Raw genomic sequence first — 18,975 nt, forward strand, 5'->3', positions numbered from 1 at the left:
TAAGATTTTATTTATTTATTCATGAGAGACACACAGGGAGAGGCAGAGGGAGAAGCAGGTGCCATGCGGGGAACCGGACATGGGACTCGATCCCAGGACCCCAGGATCAGGCGCTGAGCTGAAGGCAAACGCTCAACCACTGAGCCACCTGGGTGTCCTGAATCCTGAGTTTTTAACGAAGGCCTTCAAGATGGCCTAATTCTTGGTGACTCCTCGTGCACTCTTAGTTCAGCAGGGGTGGGCTTTCGGAGCTACAGTACAGCAAGTAGAACCCCGCCAGTGCTTTGCTGTCCCACACTGACGTGTTTTCGACAAAGGGGAAAGCAGCGTGTCCAGTCGCTCACGTCCTGCTAAGGAAGGGGTTTTGTTTTAGAATGGAGCCGATGGGCTGCACCTGTTTCCTCCGAGCACCTGAGCAGGAAGGAACAGGTGTGTGGCCACGTCCCCCACTGCTCCAGCCAGTCCTGAGGTGGCGCTGAGGGAGGTGGGCTCCCAGCGGTCCGGAGGAAGAGCCAGCGTCTCCCGTAGCCAGGGCCCATCCACGGGGTCGCAGATAACCTGGTGGGTCCTCCCTGTCTCCTGAACTGACGCTTCTCGTCTCTCTAGCACCGACCCGCTTGCTGCAAAGCTGCACAGCATCCTCACTGATGAGGCTTTTGAGTTTTACTGTAGCCAGTGCCACAAACAAATCAACCGCCTCGAGGATCTTTCCGCTCGTCTGAGTGACCTTGAAAAGAATAGGTAACTGGCTAGTGCCTGGCCTTGCTGTTCGTCCAGCGGGAGGGACGCTCGCCCCCTGCCCCGCATGCGCCAAGCCTGTGTCGGGTGCCCTCTGCCCCTGCTGTGTGCATGCCTCCATCTGAGCCACTGCCGCCGACCCCGGGTGGAAACAGCCTTCACACGCTGTGGGTCCTGCATGGGGAAGTCCGTGTGAGGCAAAGTCTGCACCTAGAAAGAGCAGCCTTCCTCATTTTACTAAAGGAGTCACATGAGAGGGCTTTGTGAAATGTAAAGTAAGCTTCGTCTTTAAAAACAGATCTGGGTCCAAGTCCCTGCTCCGCTGGTTGGGTATACTTGGACCCCCCCCCCCCAAAAAAAAAAAAAACAGATCTGGAGGGGCGTCTGGGTGGCTCTGTCCCTTGGGCCTCTGACTGCTGATTTTGGTTCAGGTCGTGACCTCAGGGTTGTGGGATCAAGCCCCACGTCAGGCTCCACACTTGGCGTGGACTCTGCTGGGATCCCCCCACACCCCCTCCTCATGATCTCTTGCTCTAAAAAACAAAAACAAAAACAAAAAAACCCCACACATTTGTAAAGAGCTTCCAGGAGTCTGTTTAAATCAGGTGAGCCTTCCCTTGGACCTTTTTTTTTTAAGATTTTTTTTTATTTCTAAGTATTCTCTGCCCCCAACATGGGGCTCAGATCCACAACCCCGAGATCAAGAGTCCTGTGCTTCACCGACTGAGCCGGCCAGGTGTCCCCGCACTCAGTTCTGTGAGGCTGCCTCAGACCCTGTTACCACGATACCCACCTTTACTACCCTGGGGTCCAGCATGTGCCCGCCGCCCCGGCCTTGGTCCCCGTCCTGTCACTCGGTTCCCGTGTGCGTCCGTGTTTGCCTCCCTCTCCGTTCCCTGCACCAGCCTGCTTAGGCCAGAGCTCGGGGAGGAGACAGCCCTTTTGCTGGCTCCCCACGACTTGACAGTTGAAGAAAACGTGCTTGAGTAGCTTGTGCCTATGGGCATGTCCACTGAGCACGTGGTTGATGAAGCTTGTAGTGCAGGTAAGCCCCTGGGGTCCGTTGGTGGTTTCCCACAGCAGCACCCGCCTAGTGGACAGGGCGGGAAGGGGTGCTGTGGGCCCCAGGGCGGCTGTCTGCGGTGAGCTCTTGAAAGAAGGGGCCTCGGGCTGCTGCTGCTGGGAGGTAACATGAGTTGTGGTAGGAAGGAAGCCATCCTGGTCGGCAAGCTTGCAGGAGTAGTCCTCTAGAAACTGCTGCCTGGCCAAGCCAGGCCCTCCCGGTGGGTCCCCATGGCTGGCAGCCCTGTTGGACTGCTCACCTGCCTCTGGGTCCAATGCACCACATTCAGTATCTTCAACCTTTTTCTTTTTGCATTTTTTTTTTTTTTTAAGATTTTATTTGAGAGTAAGAGAGCAAGCAAAAGAGCACGAGCAGGGGAGGGGGCAGAGGTCGAGGGAGCAGGAGCCCAGTGGGGCTTGATCGTGACTCTGAGACTGTGACCCCAGCTGAAGGCGCTTCACCGACGGGGCCCCCCAGGCGCCCCCAACCCGTTTTTTTTATGTTCTGTGCAGCACCCACCGCACAGACTGGAATCCAGCAAATGCCCAGTCGAGTGCAGAGGGATCTTTGTGGCCAGTCGGCCGCTTCAGAGCAGGGTCTGGGGGGAGGTCCCCACAGTTCTGCTGAGAACCTAGCCTTCCAGGGAGACTGGGGGGAAATGTGGCCTTTACTGACTCCCAACAGCTGCTGGCCTCTGTCGCAGGGAAAACTAGCCTTTCATCCTGTGTGTGTAGCTGGTGCCCAGAGCTCCAGGAAGGCCCCTCCACCTGGCTGGGGGTCACCTGTGCTCCCCGTGCAGAGGCTGCTGTCCTGCCTCCATGGGTTCCAGGCCAGGAGTGCCATCTCTGTATTTGATAGTAAGCACAGAGACACGTATCTCATCTCTCATTATTTATGTATTCCTGAGACACAGAGAGAGGCAGAGACACAGGCAGAGGGAGAAGCAGGCTCCATGCAGGGAGCCCCACGTGGGACTCGATCCCAGGACCCCGGGGTCACACCCTGAGCTGAAGGCAGATGCTCCACCGCTGAGCTCTCCAGGGGTCCCTCATTCCTGGACACTTTAGAAGTGATCTTTTGCTGTGTTGACAGCCTGCTGCAGGACGGCCTCAGTCGCCTCTGCTGGGCCTTTTGAGGGGAGCCTGGGGCGCAGCTCAGTGTGGCTCCAAGTCCAGCCCCAGCCGTGCTCCAAGGAGGACCCTGTTGACATGGGCTCCTATGCCGTTAACACTGTTGCTGTAATCAAGACACAGCTGTCAGGAAATTTGTCCCAGACGCTGACGTTACGGAGATCTAGGTCTTGCTAGTTGGTTTCCCTGGAGTTGCCACAAAATAGATGTATTGGGTCATAGTTTGTGGACGGCAAAAGGTGATTCGGTCCCACCTGTATCTGGAAGCTTTGATGTTAAATCTATCGTCTCCCAGTGAACCTCAGAGCGTGCCTCTAGGGATCCTGCTTTTCAGGGACCCGGGAGCCTCCAGGAATACAAGTTGTTTTGTAGAAATTAACAAGAATATTAAGAAATGAAGAGTAATAGGTCTGTTTTCAAATTATAAACCCCCGAGGTGGCCTGGCCGGGCTGTCTGCACGGGGCCGACATGCACCCCGAGTCTGTCCTGTCCTGGTAGGGCCGGGAGTCCGGGGATGCTAGGATGCACAGTGTGGTGTCGCTCGGGGTCCTGCCAGGAGAGGGGAGCACACAGCAGTTTGAACCGGGGACCAAGCGATGAGGCGCGGTCTGCTCAGGGGAGGGAGCTCGCGACAACAGCAGCTTCAGGGAGCAGCCCGCCACCAGCACTCAGGGCAGGCTTGCCACGGACGCCCCTCGGCACCCCGCCAGCGGGGCTTGGTGGGTGCCTCCCCTCCAGACCCTGAGGCAGTCTGCTCTCTTGCTGCAGGAGGCCCCCCAGGAGGGGTGTCCACAGAGGCATCCGTGGCCCAAGGCTCGCAGAGCCCTGAGGGTGCCGCTGCTGCCGCTGGGCAGGGGTGGGGGAGGTTCTGGGGTGAGAGGGCCCACATGTAGCCGAGGGCCCGTGGACACGGGGTCCCTGTGGCCCCCTTGTACCCGGAGAGCACGCAAGAGAGATCGGGAGGGGGCCTACATCCGATTCCACGGAACAAGTAGGAGGGACGCGCCTGGAGGTGGGGCGACCTGAATGGGTAACTGAGGCAGCGCATTCCTCCGGGGTAGCCCGGGCCAGGGGAGTGGAGGCCCGTCGCGGTAAGGGACACGAGGGGCCTGCTTCCAGTGCTGGAGGGGCTCGTGTCTTCTCTGGCTGAGGCCCATAGCTTAGCAGTCGCGTTCAGAAATAAATCAAGGTAAGTTTGGCCTTTCTTGCCATTGCTGATGCTTCCGTCAGCTGGACGACATGTGATTGACCGTATTTATTGCCCCAAAGTGGCCGCAGAACGGGCCTCCGAGTCACGGCCGGGGTGGGGTCCTGGACCATGTTGGTCCAGTGCCTGCGTTATGGCTGATGATGAGACCTCCCGTCGCCAGCAGGCCTGTGCCTCTGTCCATGGGGCATCTGATGGCCAGCCATGGCGGGGAGGCGTTGGGCCCCGGCAGCCGCTGGGCCCGGGCTGCGATCCGGTCACAGCTCCATCTGGGGCTTCTGTGGGAGAGGCCTGGCCAAGGCCCTGGGAGCCCCGGGGCTGGTGCTCCGCATACGCGGCCGACCTTGGGCCTGCTGGGAGAGCCCCCAGCCCGTATCTCTCCAGCCTGCTTCCTGTTTCCTCCCGTTCCTCCCTGTCTGTTCTGACACGATTTTCCTGTTTATTTTGATTTTACACAGTCCAGCGAAGCGGCTCTCCAGCAGGAAGGTGGCAAGGTAGGAGACCCCTGGCTGCTTTGAGACGTTCTCCTGAAACGGGTCACTGATCGTAGCTTTTTAGAAACATGTTTGGAAAATACTCTTCTCCAAGGTATTGTTGTAAACCTGTGCAAGTCACTTCTCGTGCTCTGGGACTGAAAATAATTCTTGGGGGTGGCTTGTGACAAGAGTGACCGCTGCCGTGGGCAGACCGTGCCTCGCGCGGGGAGGTTTGTGCTGGAATCTCCCAGCTCACCAGGCCTGTGCTGCGAGGTCCGGGAGGGCACGGTGGCATCCCCATGCGTGGCTGTCGATGAGCCCATGGCAGTGTGAGTGAGGGTCTTGGCGAGGCCCGGACGTGGGTTCTGGCTTGCCCGCCCCGCCGGCACCACAGCGAGGAGAAGATGGCAGAGACGTGAAGGACACACTTTGGTGGCCGTCCGTGCGGTGGGAGGTGGCGGCATGGCCGGGTTCCCTGCCCCTGCCCGGCTGGCTCAGCACAGGTCATACGGGCCGCGGTGCCAGTGCCCCCCACAGGACGCCGCACAGTGCGCTCTCGTTTCTCAGGCCTCCGCTTCTAGAGTCGGTTGGCTGCAGTACTGCTGCTTGCCCCGCCAACTATCCCCCTGCCAGCCGTCCCTCCTTGGCCGTCTTTCCCCAGCCATCCCCCCCCCCAGCTGTGCCCCCGCCTGCCCGCCATCCCCTCCCCGGCTGGCCCTCCCCTGCCATCCCCCTGTCCACCAGCTATCCCCCCCCAGCCATCCCTCCTTGCTGTCCCCCATCCACCGGCCATCCTTCCCCAGCCATCCCTCCCTACCGTCCCCCCCAGGCTTTCCCTCCCCTGCCATCCCCCCATCCACTGCCCGTCCTCCCCACACCATCCCCCACCAGCCATCCCTCCCCTGCTGTTCTCCTGTCCGCCAGCCATCCTCCCCCAGCTGTCCCTCCCCCGGTGTCCCTCTCCAGCCGTCCCTCCCCGCCATCACCCCCAGCCGTCCACTCCCCCCCCCCCCCCAGACCTCTGCCTTTTGCACAGCCACTCTGTGGTCCCAGGCAGGGGTCAGCCACAGCCCTGCCACCCCTCCCTGACGCCTCCTCTCTGTTGTGGGCGTGTGGACCTCCTGTGTTGCTCTTTCTGTATAGAGTCCTAGGGCCTAGGAGCCAGCAGAAGCAGAGGTGAAGGCCACCAGCCCCCCTGTGCACTTGTCCTCGCCCTCCCCCGGATAGCAGGGCTCCCAGACTCCTAGGAACAGGGCGTTTGTTTCAACCACACGCAGATCACCAGTCCTCCCTCTGCCTGCCGTGTTCCACCCCAGATGGCTACAGGGCCTGAAACCAAGGAAGGGAGTGCTCTCCCGCCGCCCCCCGGCCTGCGCTGCCTCAGCTCGGGCTCCGCCTGCCTGCTCCTTTGAAACCCCCTCTGAGAACGTGATCTTCCCTTCGCAGACACCTGGTAGGAAAGCCCCGTCCACAGGTGTTTGTAGTCCCTGTCCACAAACGGCCTGTTCTGCATTCTGCACGCAGTTGTCTGCTGCCTCTTTGTCCTTAAAACCAGCACTAGAGTTCTAGGGAAACTCAAAACAGCTGGTGCTTCCACGTCTCAGTGTCTCAACCTTTGCCTGCAGCCCTGTCGCCGCATCGTGGGGTTTGGACCCACCAGCTCTGGCCTCTGCAACCGGGCTGGGGGCGTGACCCAGGTGCAAGTGGCTCTGGGGTCAGTGTGCACATGAGGACCTGGAGGTGCCAGCACAGAGCCGGCCTCAGGACAGGAAAGCACCAGCAGGACCTCCACGGGGCAGCTGCGCGGGCACAGCGCAGGAGGCCCCCCTTGGGGTGTATCAGGGTGGATTTGCACAAACACCTCCCCAGCATGTGCCTAACGTGCTGCCATCTGCCTTCTGGGAGCTCAGGACGGGTGACCCCAGGCTGTGGCTTCTCTGCAGGCTGGTCTCTGGGGCTGGGCTGGGCCGTTTCCTGCCCCAGCAGTGACATCAGGAGCTCTTGTTCGGGCCAAAGTCACAGGCGTTGAAAAGCAGCACTGGACAGAACAGGATGACCTTTGGGCTCTGTGTCCCTCAGGGAGTCCGAGGACATCCACAGGAGGGTGCTCCGTCGCACCCAGGACGCGTCAGGGGACTTGGGATCCCAGGGGCAAAGATGCCCTTCAAACAGTTCTCAGAAAAACTTAAGAAACGCACAGCGTGGGATCCCTGGGTGGCGCAGCGGTTTGGCGCCTGCCTTTGGCCCAGGGCGCGATCCTGGAGACCCGGGATTGAATCCCACATCAGGCTCCCGGTGCATGGAGCCTGCTTCTCCCTCTGCCTATGTCTCTGCCTCTCTCTCTCTCTCTCTCTCTCTCTGTGACTATCATAAATAAATAAAAATTAAAAAAAATTAAAAAAAAAAATTAAAAAAAAAAAAAAAAAAAAAAAAAAGAAACGCACAGCGTCAGTGAATACCAAAAAGGAGAGAGAACTTGTGTGGTGATAACATGGAGACGTTCGGTATAATGTCTAATAGCATCTCATTGAATTCTTAGTCTGCGTTTCGTCCTTGATGGGAGCTGTTCACACATGTCCTCGCTTACAGCTCATTGTGGCTTGTGATCCCCACTTCATAGGCGAGTGAGGCTCAGGGAGGTCGGTGGCTTTCTCAAGGCCCCACAGCTCTGAATGTCAGGCTGCCGAGTTCGGGGCCCGGTCGGCACAGGGGACGCGCCGCAGGCACTCTGCAAACGCCCTGAGACGTTTACGTGCAGGGACATTAGAGCTGATACACTGTCTCAGCAGCCAACAGGACTGTCCCTAGAGTGACTGCAAACGTGTTTGCTGAGCACCTGCCAGGGTGCCGGTGGCTGAGGAGTGAGGGCAGGAGTTCTGAGGGTGCAGGGGTCCGCACAGGCCCACGGGGTGCCTGGGCCGCACAGCCCCTGGCCTGGCCCACAGCGCTGCCCCTGGAGCCTGCTGCCACAGGGGAGCATGCTGTCTCTGCCCCTCCCCGAGCTCGACCCCAGGGGACACCCCCGCTCCCTCCCTGTGGCTGCCACAAATGAAGTAGCAAGAGCACATGTGGGGACGCTAGGTGTGCAGGTCATGGTCCTGAAGTCCTGTTTCCGGGGCCCATGGTGGAAGGTGAGATAATTTCACATCGGAGCGAGGAGTGACGTCGTGTTTTATGACCCGAGGACAAAGTACCCTCACCCATTAACTGCCAGGGAGGGAGTCCAGGAGGTCAGGTTCCAAAGAGCAGCGGGGTTCTCTGTGGCACTTGGGTCACAGCGTCCTGCCGGGACCCTGTTTGGTGGAGGCTGGGGCCCAGGGCTGCCCGGGTCTGGTTCTCACATCAGCCTGCACACTGGAAACGCTCATGTTGACAGAACCCCTGACCCTTCCCCTTTGTGTACTGCTCAAGGGCCTCGTCTGTACTGTCCTGTTGTGTCTTCTCCACAGGCACTTGCACCAATCGGGGGCCCTGACCATGGAGTCCCTGCAGGACCCTGCCCCAGACCCCGTGGAGGGGATGGAGGAGGACATTGCTGACAAGGTAGGGCCTGGGCTGTGGCCTGGGGGACGGGGGACAGGGCTGGCTGCAGGGCTGACAGGGGTGGTGCTGCCACCGGGGGCTGATTACATTCTTCACCAGCCCTCACGTCGTCCAGCAGGTGTCCTCAGGGCCCCGGGGCTGGGGGTGCAAGGGGAGAGGTCGCTTGTACCCCGTGTTCATCTGTGGGCCTATCAGTGCCCTGGCCCTGGAGGCAGGATGTGAGGGTGCTCTGGGTTCAGGGTGCTGACCACAGAGCCAGTGGGGCTGGGTTCCCCCGGCGGCCTTCCTGTGGAAGGGGTGTGACAGCACACGGTCACCTCCTCCCGTCCCCCCATGTGCTTCTCCTCCCATCCCTCCCATCTCCCCCTTGTGCTCCTCCTGCCTCTCGTCCCCCCCACATGCTCCTCTTGACTCCCGTCTCATCCTACCATCCATCTCATCCCCACCACGTGCTCCTCCTGCCTCTCGTTCCCTGCACAAGCTCTTCCTGCTATCCCTCCCGTCCCCCCCACGTACTCCCTCCCGTCCCCCCCACGTGCTCCCTCCCGTCTCCCCTGTCTCCCCAGCGCTCCTCCTCCTTCCTTCTGTCCCCCCGCATGCTCCTCCTCCGTGATTGAGATGGGCCTGCTCCAGTGCAGTGGACACGGCCTCCTGAACAGTTGGCTGGGGATGCAGGCTGTCTTGCCTCCCGGTTCTGACACCCCTGTGTCACTACCAAGGTTGTGTTCCTGGAGAAGCGGGTGTCGGAGCTGGAGAAGGACACAGCTGCCAACGGGGAGCAGCACAGCCGCCTGAGGCAGGAGAACCTGCAGCTGGTGCACAGGTGAGGGGGGTTCTGGTCCTGGTTGCCTGTTGGTGAGGCCCCACCTCGCAGCCTCGGCCACTGCTCTGGAGCAGTCTCCTCATCAGCTGCTGGGAACCAGGTCAGGGGCCAGTGCCCCGGGCCTCCTGAGCGGGGTTCCCGCATGTTGCACTCTCCCCTGGCACCTTTCAGGCCCCGGAAGAAGGCGCGAGGGGAGGCACTACCTCCCCTCTCAGGAGCAGTGGGGCCAGCACCCCCGCCACCCACACCAAGTGCCAGGTAGAGGCTGGCCTTCGATGGAGGCAGAGGCCACGTGGGAAGGCCTGTGTCCCCGATTCTGAGAAGCTTTCCTGACCCTGTGCTGGAGGCAGTCTTGTTACTCTGGACGACTGCTGTGCTCGAGTCACCCACATCATCCCCATCCCCTCCCATGTGTCCTGGGAGGCAGATGCCCCTGCTGCCCCCAGCTTGCAGGCAAGGGCACCGAGGCCCGGGTGAACTGGGGGCTGGACCACCCTGGGAGCAGGCGGGTTCTCGCAGGCACTTAGCGGAGGTGAGGAGACCGGGAAGTGCTGATGGAGAGGACGCACCGTGTGGGCCGGTGGGGCAGCACGCACCAAGGCGGACGGCGCATCACGGAGGCAGTGGTGTGACTTCCCCCGCAGGGACTTTGTGTTGTGTAACCAGTTGTGCCGTGCAGCCTATGAGCCTGGCTCAGGAGCGTGTTCTCTGGGTGGGCCTGGCGGGGCCTAGGTGCCAGGGGGACAGTCTTCTGGGGCTAGGATGGTGGCGATGCCCACGGGGGCGTGAAGGAGGTCCCGCCAGACACTGTGACCTCAGGGAAAGGCCCACCCCCCGCAGCCTCCGTGTGCTCGCTGAGCCCTGACTCGGCAGGTGGACACAGGCCGTGACACCCTCGCGTGGCTCCTGCAGGGGATGCTTGCGTCCCGGGTGCCACTGACCTTCCCGACCCGGCCTCCAGTGTGGGGCAGGCAGGCTGCTCTCTGGATGCGGAGTAGAACGAGTCGTCACGAGGTGCCACCCGGGTGTCACTTGCACGGTAGGAGCAGGTCCTCTGTGCTGTCCAGAGCCTGGGCTGGCCGGCTGCCCCCTGCTCTCACAGCACAGCTGGCTGCGTGGCCCGAGGCTGGGCTGTGGCTCTGCGCCCAGCCTATGCCACATCTCCAGAGACGTTTGCTCTCCCTCCGTGTCCACGTCCAGGGAAACCTGGATGGGCCGCCCTGTCGTTTCTCCCGCTGCCTGGGGAGGCACCGTCTGTCTGATGGGACACACCAGTTACCCATGTATGGACTGGGAAGTCCACGCTCTCCGGCCCAGGGCGTGCGCGGCTCAGGCTGTGTCCTGAGCTCTCCTAAGGACAGCAGGTTCTGCTGCTTCTTGACGGTTCCTGGTTTTCACATTGTTGCCAGCCTGCTGCATGGCTGCTGCCCCTCTCCCTGCACCCCAGATCCCACACAGGCTCTCGTGCTTGGCTTTTTTTTTAAGATTTACTTATGGGGCGCCCAATGGCTCAGTAGGTTAAGTATCTGCCTTCAGCTCAGGTCATGATCTCCGGGTCCTGGGATCGAGCCGCATGTCAGGCTCCCTGCTCGGCAGGGACTCTGCTTCTCCCCTTCCCTTTGACCCTTCCCTCTGCACGTGCGTGCACACTCTCTTTTTTTCAAATAAAGAAATAAAATCTTTTTAAAAATTTATTTCAGAGAGAGAACATGCGTACACATGTGTGAGTGGGAGGGGCAGAGAGAGAATCTCAAGCAGACTCCTCGCAGAACAGGGAGCCCACTATGGGCCCTGATCTCATGACCCTGGCTGGGATCATGACCTGAGCCAAAACTAAGGGTTGGACACAACCAGCTGAGCCACCCAGGTTTCCCTCATGCTTGGTTTCTTGCTTTCTGGATCCCATGTTTTCTTCTTCTCGTGCTCATTGGTTGTCTGCAGAGGACATCCTGGATGGTTGCGGGGGAGTGGGGGATGCACAGGAGCAGGCTCTTGAGGCCTCGTGTGCCTGGGGCGTGTTGTGCACTGATCGTGTGGCCGGGTCTGGAACTATAGCCGGAAGCAGGGCTCCCAGGAACCTGGCAGGCGGGCTCTGCTGCCCTCTGTGGGGTCTGAGTTCTCCCCCTGGACGCCGGAGGATCTCGTTTCCTGTGCTGGCACGTGGGTTCCAATGTTTTCATCTCAAAGATATCCCTCAGCTTCAGGAAGGTTTTATTTTTTTTAATCTATTTTAAATTTTATTTATTCATGAGAGACACACAGAGAGAGGCAGAGACACAGGTGGAGGGAGAAGCAGGCTCTGTGCAGGGGCCGGAAGCGGGACTCAATCCCGGGACCCCGGGTCATGCCCTGAGCCCAAGGCAGATGCTCAAACACTGGGCCACCCGGGCGCCCACGGGAAGGTTTTCAGAATGATTTCTCTATACTTTATTTTGCTTTATTTCCTTATTTGTCTGAACTTTTGTTCATCAAATGTGTTAAACCTTCTGGGACTTTCTTTTCCTTTTCATTACTTCCCCGTTCTTTAAGGTGGGCATGGAGCTTGATCTCAGAATCCAAGCTTAGCTCAAGAGTCGGACGCTGAATCCCAGAGCTGCCCAGGCACCCCATGTTTCTCTTTTTAAAAATATAATATCCTCGGTTTTCTCCTTCAACTCTCCTACTGAACTTAAAATTTTTTTCTTCTCAAATTGTCAATTTCTAAGAATTAGTTTCTAAATGTCCTCCTGACGTGCTGCTCCTGTTGCCTGGAGTGGTATCCACTGAGCTGTGAATTGTAAGGCCTTTCTCCTGCGCGAGGTCCTCCTCTGTGTTTGCATTGGCTGCATTGCGTCAACACACTTCCCATGGAGCTCCGTTCGCTCTCAGGTGTGACACACCAAAAAGAGGTTGAGAAGCCTATGTGCGTGCACAGCTTGGGGCCGGGGCTTGGGCTCCGTGGGCAGGGCCTGGAGCCCTTGTCTTCAGGGTGGTCAGCCCTTGTGTCCCACAGCTGGGCGTGGTGGGCAGGGGCAGGGCCCCGGTGTGAACATTTCCTCTGTCCTCATGTTCTTGCAAACTCCTGCTCTCGCCTCTGCCGTGGTGACCTAGCTGCCCAGCCTGCAGTGTCGGTGCAAGGTGCTACCGGGGGTGGGCACCTGGGAGGGCTCCTATCCACGCACTGGGACTGCCTGAGAGCGATGGAGACCGTCCCCGCTGTTGGGACGTTGCCAGGGTTCTGAGGCCCTGGGTGCGGGTATGGGACGCAGGGGCCGTCTAGGGGGCACACGCTCTGTTTCAGAACATCCCCGACCACAGCTGTGGGTGGGAGTCTCCCCAGCTCTGCCGCCCCGCCTCCAGGTGGGCACAGACAGGCAGAGCAGAAGGCCTCTTACCCCCCCTTCACCTTCACAGAGCCAATGCCCTTGAGGAGCAGCTGAAGGAGCAGGAGCTGCGAGCCTGTGAGATGGCGCTGGAGGAGGCGCGGAGGCACCGAGAACTGGTGTGCAAGTTGGAGCGGGAGCGGAGCATCGAGGTGGAGAGCCTGCAGGCCAGGTGGGGCGCTCCCCTGGGGCTGGCCTGGCCGAGGGCTGCTGGGGATGGAGCAGGGTTAGGGGAAAGGGGAAAGCCCCCTGAGGAAAGCTGTCACACCGCTCCAGATGCGAGTGCTCAGACCCCGCGCGCTGCCATCCTCCTGGCCAGAGCACCAGCCCTTTCTGGGACTTGACGGAAGTGCCTTCCTGCTCCTATGGAGTTAAGCCTTTGAAAAGTCAGGAAGGGGGGTGCACGGCCTGCACACGACATCAGTAAAAGTTCGAGAGCAACGGCAGCCCCGCGCGGGGTCCAGGCTGGAGGGATGCCACCTGCGTACAGCGGGGCCAGCGAGCAGAGCTCTGAGAGTGTTGCTGAGAGAGAACCTGCATGTGTCGGCAGACAGGTGAAGAGGCTCCTGAGAGCCCACCTGAGAGCCCCCCAGAGCTCCTCAGGGAGGGGGGCATTTCATAGGGCTTGTGAGCTGAGCCAGAGCCGCTTTCAGAACTTGTGAGAGGACTCCATGTCTTGTGGCTCTAGCCCTCTCCAGCTCCTGGGGCTGGGGCACGTTGTCGTTACCAGAGAAGAGCTCGGTGCATTTTGCAGAGTTCGGCCATGGAAGGGGCTGCACGTGGAGCCGTGCCGGCCATCTGGACTTGGGCCCTCCTTGCGTGCAGACGGAGTGGGGTGCTGCTCGGGGCCGGCGAGGCCCGGGCAGCTGGCTGACCTTGTTCCTGGGCCTCGGCGGTGTGGTTCAGTGTTCCTCCCCTAGGGCTCTGTACAGGACAGTACCTGCCAGGTGTGACGTAGACCGGGTGTCCTGATGCCCTAGGGGAACCAGGCAGGATTCCATGTCACTGCTTCAGAGCAGTCCTGCCGCCCACTCTGCGCCTGGGTCCGGTCAGCCTCCTGCACTTCCTAGGGGCTGGAGGGGGGCAGATCAGGGCCCTGAGATCAGCCCAGCCCAGAGGCAGCTCCGGCGTGGCCTCAGCCCACGGTGGTCAGTACAGGGGGCTGCAGGAGGCAGCACTATGGTGAGGACTGGAAAGGAACCAGCGTCCTTGGAGAGAGGCCGAGTCTGTGGCTGGCGCGGGGGAGGAGCCAGCGGAGCCTGCAGCATGTCCTAGCGTCAGAACATAGGGGAAGTGCTCAGACACATCCACACGGTGATGGGCCACTCCCAGGGCTCCTGGTGGTCAAAGCCGGGACACTTGGAGTATCACACTGATGATAATACTGTTGGACCATAACCCGACGCGAAAGGAAAGGTGAGGACCGAGGAAGAAGTGGAGGGGAGCGCACAAGCCCTCCCTACAGAGGAATCCCAGATGATAACCTGGGCGCACGCTGGGCCCAGTGACCCGACGGGAGGAGACACCTGCAGACGCACCTCACCGGGTGACCCGGCTCGGCATCACCCGTGGAGTCGTGTGGACCCAGGTGCCTGATCTGGTGACGAGGGCACCTCCCCTCTGTGACCGTCCCGTCACGAGACACACCAGACACGCCCGGGGTGAGGGGCGTCGTACCATATACGGGACCAGAACTGATCAAACCGCCAGGGTCCTGAAAAGCCAGAGGAGTCCTGCAGACCGCCAGCGACCAGGGGGACGCAGGAGACCAGGCGGCTGAGGGCAGTGTGGCCCGGGGGGCCCTGGGATGGGAAATAAAGGGAGACTGTGGTGTGGTGACTAGTATGTCCTGGGGTGGCCGAGGGCTGTGGCAAGGGCACTGCGGCAATGAACACATGCCATGCGGGAAGCTGTAAGGGGCCAGGGTTGTGTTTATGGTTTTATAAACCCAGAAGTATCCCCACGCCCAGAGTATGTTTAATCACCGTCCTGGCTTACAGAAGAGCTGGGCCCTCAGGTGCCCGAGTGGTGCATAAGGGCTGGGGTGTGTTGGGGAGCCTGTCTGCGTCCCCAGTGGCTCCCAGCAGGGCTGCTGAGACCGTGGGCTCCCACCCTCAAGGAGACCCGTTTCTTGGGTGTGAGGTCGCAGCCTCGCTGTTGTGTCTCAGGCTGCAGCAGCTGGACGAGGAGAACGGGGAGCTGAGGTCCTGCACGCCCTGCCTGAAGGCTAACATCGAGCGCCTGGAGGAGGTGAGCAGTTAGCTGGGAGCACTGCGTACACGGGGCCCAGCCCCCAGCACGCGGCCTGAGGTCAGCTGGGCCAGCTGCAGGGCAGCCCCCCAGCCAGGGCTATGACCACAGGCCCGGAGGACGTGCTGCTCTGTAGAGCAAGCTGATGACGCTGGCGGGGACAGGCACAGCCTGGGCCTGGCCGTCACTTTGCTGGAAGGTGTTGGTCCCTGCTTGGCGTCCCATCTTTCCCACGGACATGGGACCCGTGGGTGCAGAGGTTCAGCTGAGAGGAACCTGCAGTCCGATTCTAGGCTGATGGCCTTGAGGGGCCGACCAGCTGGACCCTTGTGCCCTGTCCTGCAGGTGTTCACTCGAGAGGCCTTGCTCCCCCAGCCTCCCCTCCCTGCCAGGACATCCAAGACCACATGGGCTCTGGCTCCCGTGCGCAGTTTCCGCGGAGTGACCATGGGTCAGATCCTGGTCTTGCGTGGGTCGTCCCTGCCCTGCCTCCCCTGAGAAGCTGCCCCTGTGGCCTGTACAGCCACCCCACACCAAGAGCTCCCCAGGCCCACCTGTGTGCTTGCTGTGTGCACCTCAGCCATGATGGGGTGGCTTGCACGCACCCTGCATGTCCTGAGCCCGCTCAGGAAAGCTCCGTGGACAGGGCAGCAGGCAGGCATGTTGGCAGCCAGTACCCTACTTTCACAGGAGAAGCAGAAGTTGCTGGATGAGATTGAAGAGTTGTCCCTGCGGCTCAGTGATGAGCAGGAGAACAGGAGGAAGCTGGGGGACAGGTTGAGTCACGAGAGGCACCAGTTCCAGAGGGACAAGGAGGCCACCCAGGAGGTGAGCATGGTGCGCCCATGTCCTGAGACCTGAGGCTGGTAACCGCATCGTGCTGGGCAGGGGTGCTGGGCGTGAGGTGTTTGGGGAGGGTGGGCTTGTCATCTGCTTGGGACTGGCCTGGAAGCCGAGGGCAGAGTGCCGGGAGCCCAGCTCACCCCCGTGGTTGCCCGCAGCTGATTGAGGACCTGCGCAGGCAGCTGGAGCACCTGCAGCTTTTCAAGCTGGAGGCCGAGCAGAGGAGGGGCCGGGGCAGCAGCGTGGGCCTGCAGGAGTACAACAGCCGCACCCGCGAGAGTGAGCTGGAGCAGGAGGTCCGCAGGCTGAAGCAGGTGCGGGCAGACTCACCCTGCACCCCTGCAGGAGGGGCAGGGGCGTGCGGGGGCGGGTCCGGAGCCACAAGCCCCGTCGGGGCCAGTGCTGTGTGGGCTCAGCCAAGAATGACGCTGCTGTCCCGTCCCTGACCCAGGACAACCGGAACCTGAAGGAGCAGAATGATGAGCTCAACGGGCAGATCATCAACCTGAGCATCCAGGGCGCCAAGAACCTCTTCTCCACGTCCTTCTCAGAGTCCCTGGCTGCGGAGATCAGCTCTGTCTCCCGAGATGAGGTAAGGCCCGTGCAGGCTCGGCGCCCCGACGCGCCACAGTCTGTGCACCGGCCTGGCACTGACCATTGCTCTTCCCATAGCTCATGGACGCAATTCAGAAGCAGGAGGAGATAAACTTCCGCCTGCAGGACTACATTGACCGCATCATCGTGGCCATCATGGAGACCAACCCTTCCATCCTGGAGGTTAAATAGAGGCAGGAAGGCCCAGCCGGTGGGCCCAGCACCCCATCCGCACCCAAGAGATGGCCACAGTGCGCGCACAGCTGAGACCAGCGGCTGGGCTGGGGTGCATTGACGGGTCTGCAGAGGGAGAACAGTGGGAGCCCTGGGATCGGGGCCCATGCAGGAGAGGGTAGGACTGGGCCTACTGTCCGCAGAGATGCAGAGACCACATCTCAGGCTCAGGCGAGCCCTTCTGCAAGCTCCCGCCCATGTGGAGACCCCCTGCCGCCCTGCCCATCAGGGAGGAGAGGAAGGCTACATCCCCGCGGTGTGCTGCCCCGTGCCTCACCTGGACGTCACAGGGGCCCCAGGACCCTCTCGCCACAGGCGGTGCTGTGGGGAGTACAGGTGGGCGAGGCAGTGCACACTAGGGTCCGCTAGAAGCCGCAGGACCCGTCAGCTGCTCAGGCCATGAGCTGCCAGGCGCACTGCAGTCCAGCTTCAGACCCAGGGACCTCCAGGCCACGCAGCTGTTCCCACGGCCCAGACCCTTGCTGCACTAACCCCCCTGGGGGCCGGGGCAGGAACCTCCGCTCTGAGTCAGGACTCGCGAGTCGCTCCATGTGGAGTGTGCTCTCCGGATGGGGTGCGGTGCGGGTGGAGAGTGGAGAGTGTCCTGGTGAGAAACGGCGCCCCCGTGGCCGTGGCCACCCTGGGTGAGGTCCCGATCCCCAGGCCAGAGGCCCAGTGTCTGGAAGCAGCTTCCTCTGGGAGTTGGAAGCCACTGATGTGGCCGTCCTTCCCCGAGCCACGTTCTGTGGGAGGCCGGGCGGTGCAGGTTGTCAGGAGCAGAGAACAGCCCCCCGGCAACGTGGGGCTTCCTTCGAGGAGGCCGTTGCCTGGCCCTGGTTCACCCCTGCCAGGCTCTGCCCACTGTGGGGGCTGCTGGGCCTGCCCCCACCCTGAGCCTGAGCACGGACCAGGAGCCCCTGAGTGCTCCCGGGTGGGTCAAGGCCCTACACACAGGCTGGCCATGCTGTGTGCGAGGGCGTGTGTGAGGCGTGTGTGTGCGTGTGCGTGCGTGTGTGTGGGCGTGTGTGCCCCCTGCATCCTCCATCCTCCCTGTGGCCCACATTGTACACTAAGATTTAAGACGTTGCCTCGTATTGTACATTTTGGGGAAAGCCTTGGGTGTAAATCAGTGTAAACTTGCAGGAGAGATTTTTCTATCATGTAGAGTAGGTATTTTTTATAGATTGAAGGTTGATCAATTTTTTAATACTTCCAAGAGAGAAAACTATCTGTGTATACACATAAAATATATATATGTATGATAATAAATACTGGAACTCTGCTTTCCGTGCCCAGCTCTGTCCCGCGGACGCTGACGCAGGTCTGTTTCTGTCCGTCACTCAGCGGCCCCGTAACCATAAAGCAGAGTTGCCGGGAGGTGTTCTGCACGGACGCCCCGGCCTCCGCTTGCACAGTGACCCTGTCTCCTTCCCCGGGAGAAGGACTCTTGAGGCAGAGCAGTGGTGGTCTGTGTGCTCGGGGGCAAGGCCACGATAGTCTCCTGAGGATTAGAGCTGCCTGTGCACAGAGGTCCGACGGCCCCCCAGGGAGGGGTGTGAGGCGTCCGGCTGCAGGAGAGCCCTCCTGGAGGCCCCAGGGTGCCACCTCCAGGCTGCATACCGGCAGAGCTCAGCTGAGGGGCCCTCCTGGGGCGTGGGGGCCACAGGGGCACATCACAGGCCAGGATGTGTAACCAGGGATCAGGGCCTGTGGGTCATGCAGATCACTCCCACCAGAACCACACACCCCGACAGGATTCGGCTCCAGGATCAGGAAGGTAGCCTGGGCGGCCAGGCTGGGGAGGAGAGCCCAGGTACCACTGTCATCACAGGGAGGACGATGAGAAGGTTCTGGGGATGAGTGGGCAAGGCTGATTGGAAGTGGGAGTTGTTAGCCCGCGGCCCAGGCATCCACAGGAGCAGCCAGCGTGCATTTACCACCTTGCTCACGCTGAGCTACCTGTGTGTTGGACACAGATATACCAACGGAGGCCTGGGGGAGGCCGAGGACCCCACCCCCAACCCAGCAGGGCCCTGAAGGGGCTTGAGCCCAGATGTGCTGGCCACGGGTCAACGACCTGAGAGCAGTGGTGAATGGACACAGCCTGGCTGGTGATGAGCAGGGATCCCAGGACTCCAGAGGGTCCCCAAGGTCAGGCCTGGGAGACCTGGATGCTCTGTGGGGTGGCAGTGAGGGGGAACCTGGGGGGCTGTTGGGGTGTGGACACGTCCAAGGCCAAGACCCTGCCCAGAGCCACTTCCCTGCTAGTTTTCCAGGGTCTGGGGTGAGTGATACTGCAGGTCCCACCTGCGGTCCTAGTGCCCAGAGTGGACAGTTCCCTATGCAGGCGGTGCGACGGGCTCCTGTTGCCAAGCCGGTCAGTGGGACTTTTGCCCTGGTGCCCACAGGTGGGACCAGCAGAACTGGGGGCTGGGGACAGATGGCACTGTTGAGGCATTGGCTGCAGGCCCCAACCCCAGGGTCAGGTCGGTGGGGGTCCAGGAGAGCCCTGTCCCCAGCCTGATGCCCTGGGTGACCCTGGCCCTCTGCCTACCCTGTGCGTCTGGAGCCCACAGATGGAGAAGCTGGAAGCGGGGAGGACGCCTGGCTCCATCGGGTGTTTTGTTTATGCTCTTAAACCCGTAGGGGCCTGTGCACTGTCTGGCCCCCTGGCCGCCCAGGCCTGGCCCCTGCCCTGGGCTTCCCAGCCT

General features: G+C 61.0%; 1 protein-coding gene across 2 annotated transcripts in view; it reads left to right on the forward strand.

Moving 5' to 3' along the window:
- Window positions 1-17,546, forward strand: part of RAB11FIP3 (RAB11 family interacting protein 3) — a 79,701-nt gene extending 62,155 nt beyond the window's left edge. Inside the window, exons 6-15 of one of the 2 annotated variants that reach the window (XM_072835058.1) lie at window positions 607-741; window positions 4,598-4,633; window positions 8,065-8,158; window positions 8,878-8,981; window positions 12,375-12,515; window positions 14,512-14,593; window positions 15,284-15,421; window positions 15,595-15,750; window positions 15,888-16,028; window positions 16,109-17,546. In XM_072835058.1, the coding sequence (XP_072691159.1) occupies window positions 607-741; window positions 4,598-4,633; window positions 8,065-8,158; window positions 8,878-8,981; window positions 12,375-12,515; window positions 14,512-14,593; window positions 15,284-15,421; window positions 15,595-15,750; window positions 15,888-16,028; window positions 16,109-16,222 (1,141 nt within the window). In that variant the 3' untranslated portion in view covers window positions 16,223-17,546. The remainder of the gene's footprint in view (window positions 1-606; window positions 742-4,597; window positions 4,634-8,064; window positions 8,159-8,877; window positions 8,982-12,374; window positions 12,516-14,511; window positions 14,594-15,283; window positions 15,422-15,594; window positions 15,751-15,887; window positions 16,029-16,108) is intronic. The other variant, XM_072835057.1, reaches the window with a different exon arrangement.
- Window positions 17,547-18,975: the final 1,429 nt, after the last annotated feature.

The sequence above is a fragment of the Canis lupus genome, chromosome 8 (genome assembly GCF_048164855.1).
Source record: "Canis lupus baileyi chromosome 8, mCanLup2.hap1, whole genome shotgun sequence".
Lineage (NCBI taxonomy): Eukaryota > Metazoa > Chordata > Mammalia > Carnivora > Canidae > Canis > Canis lupus.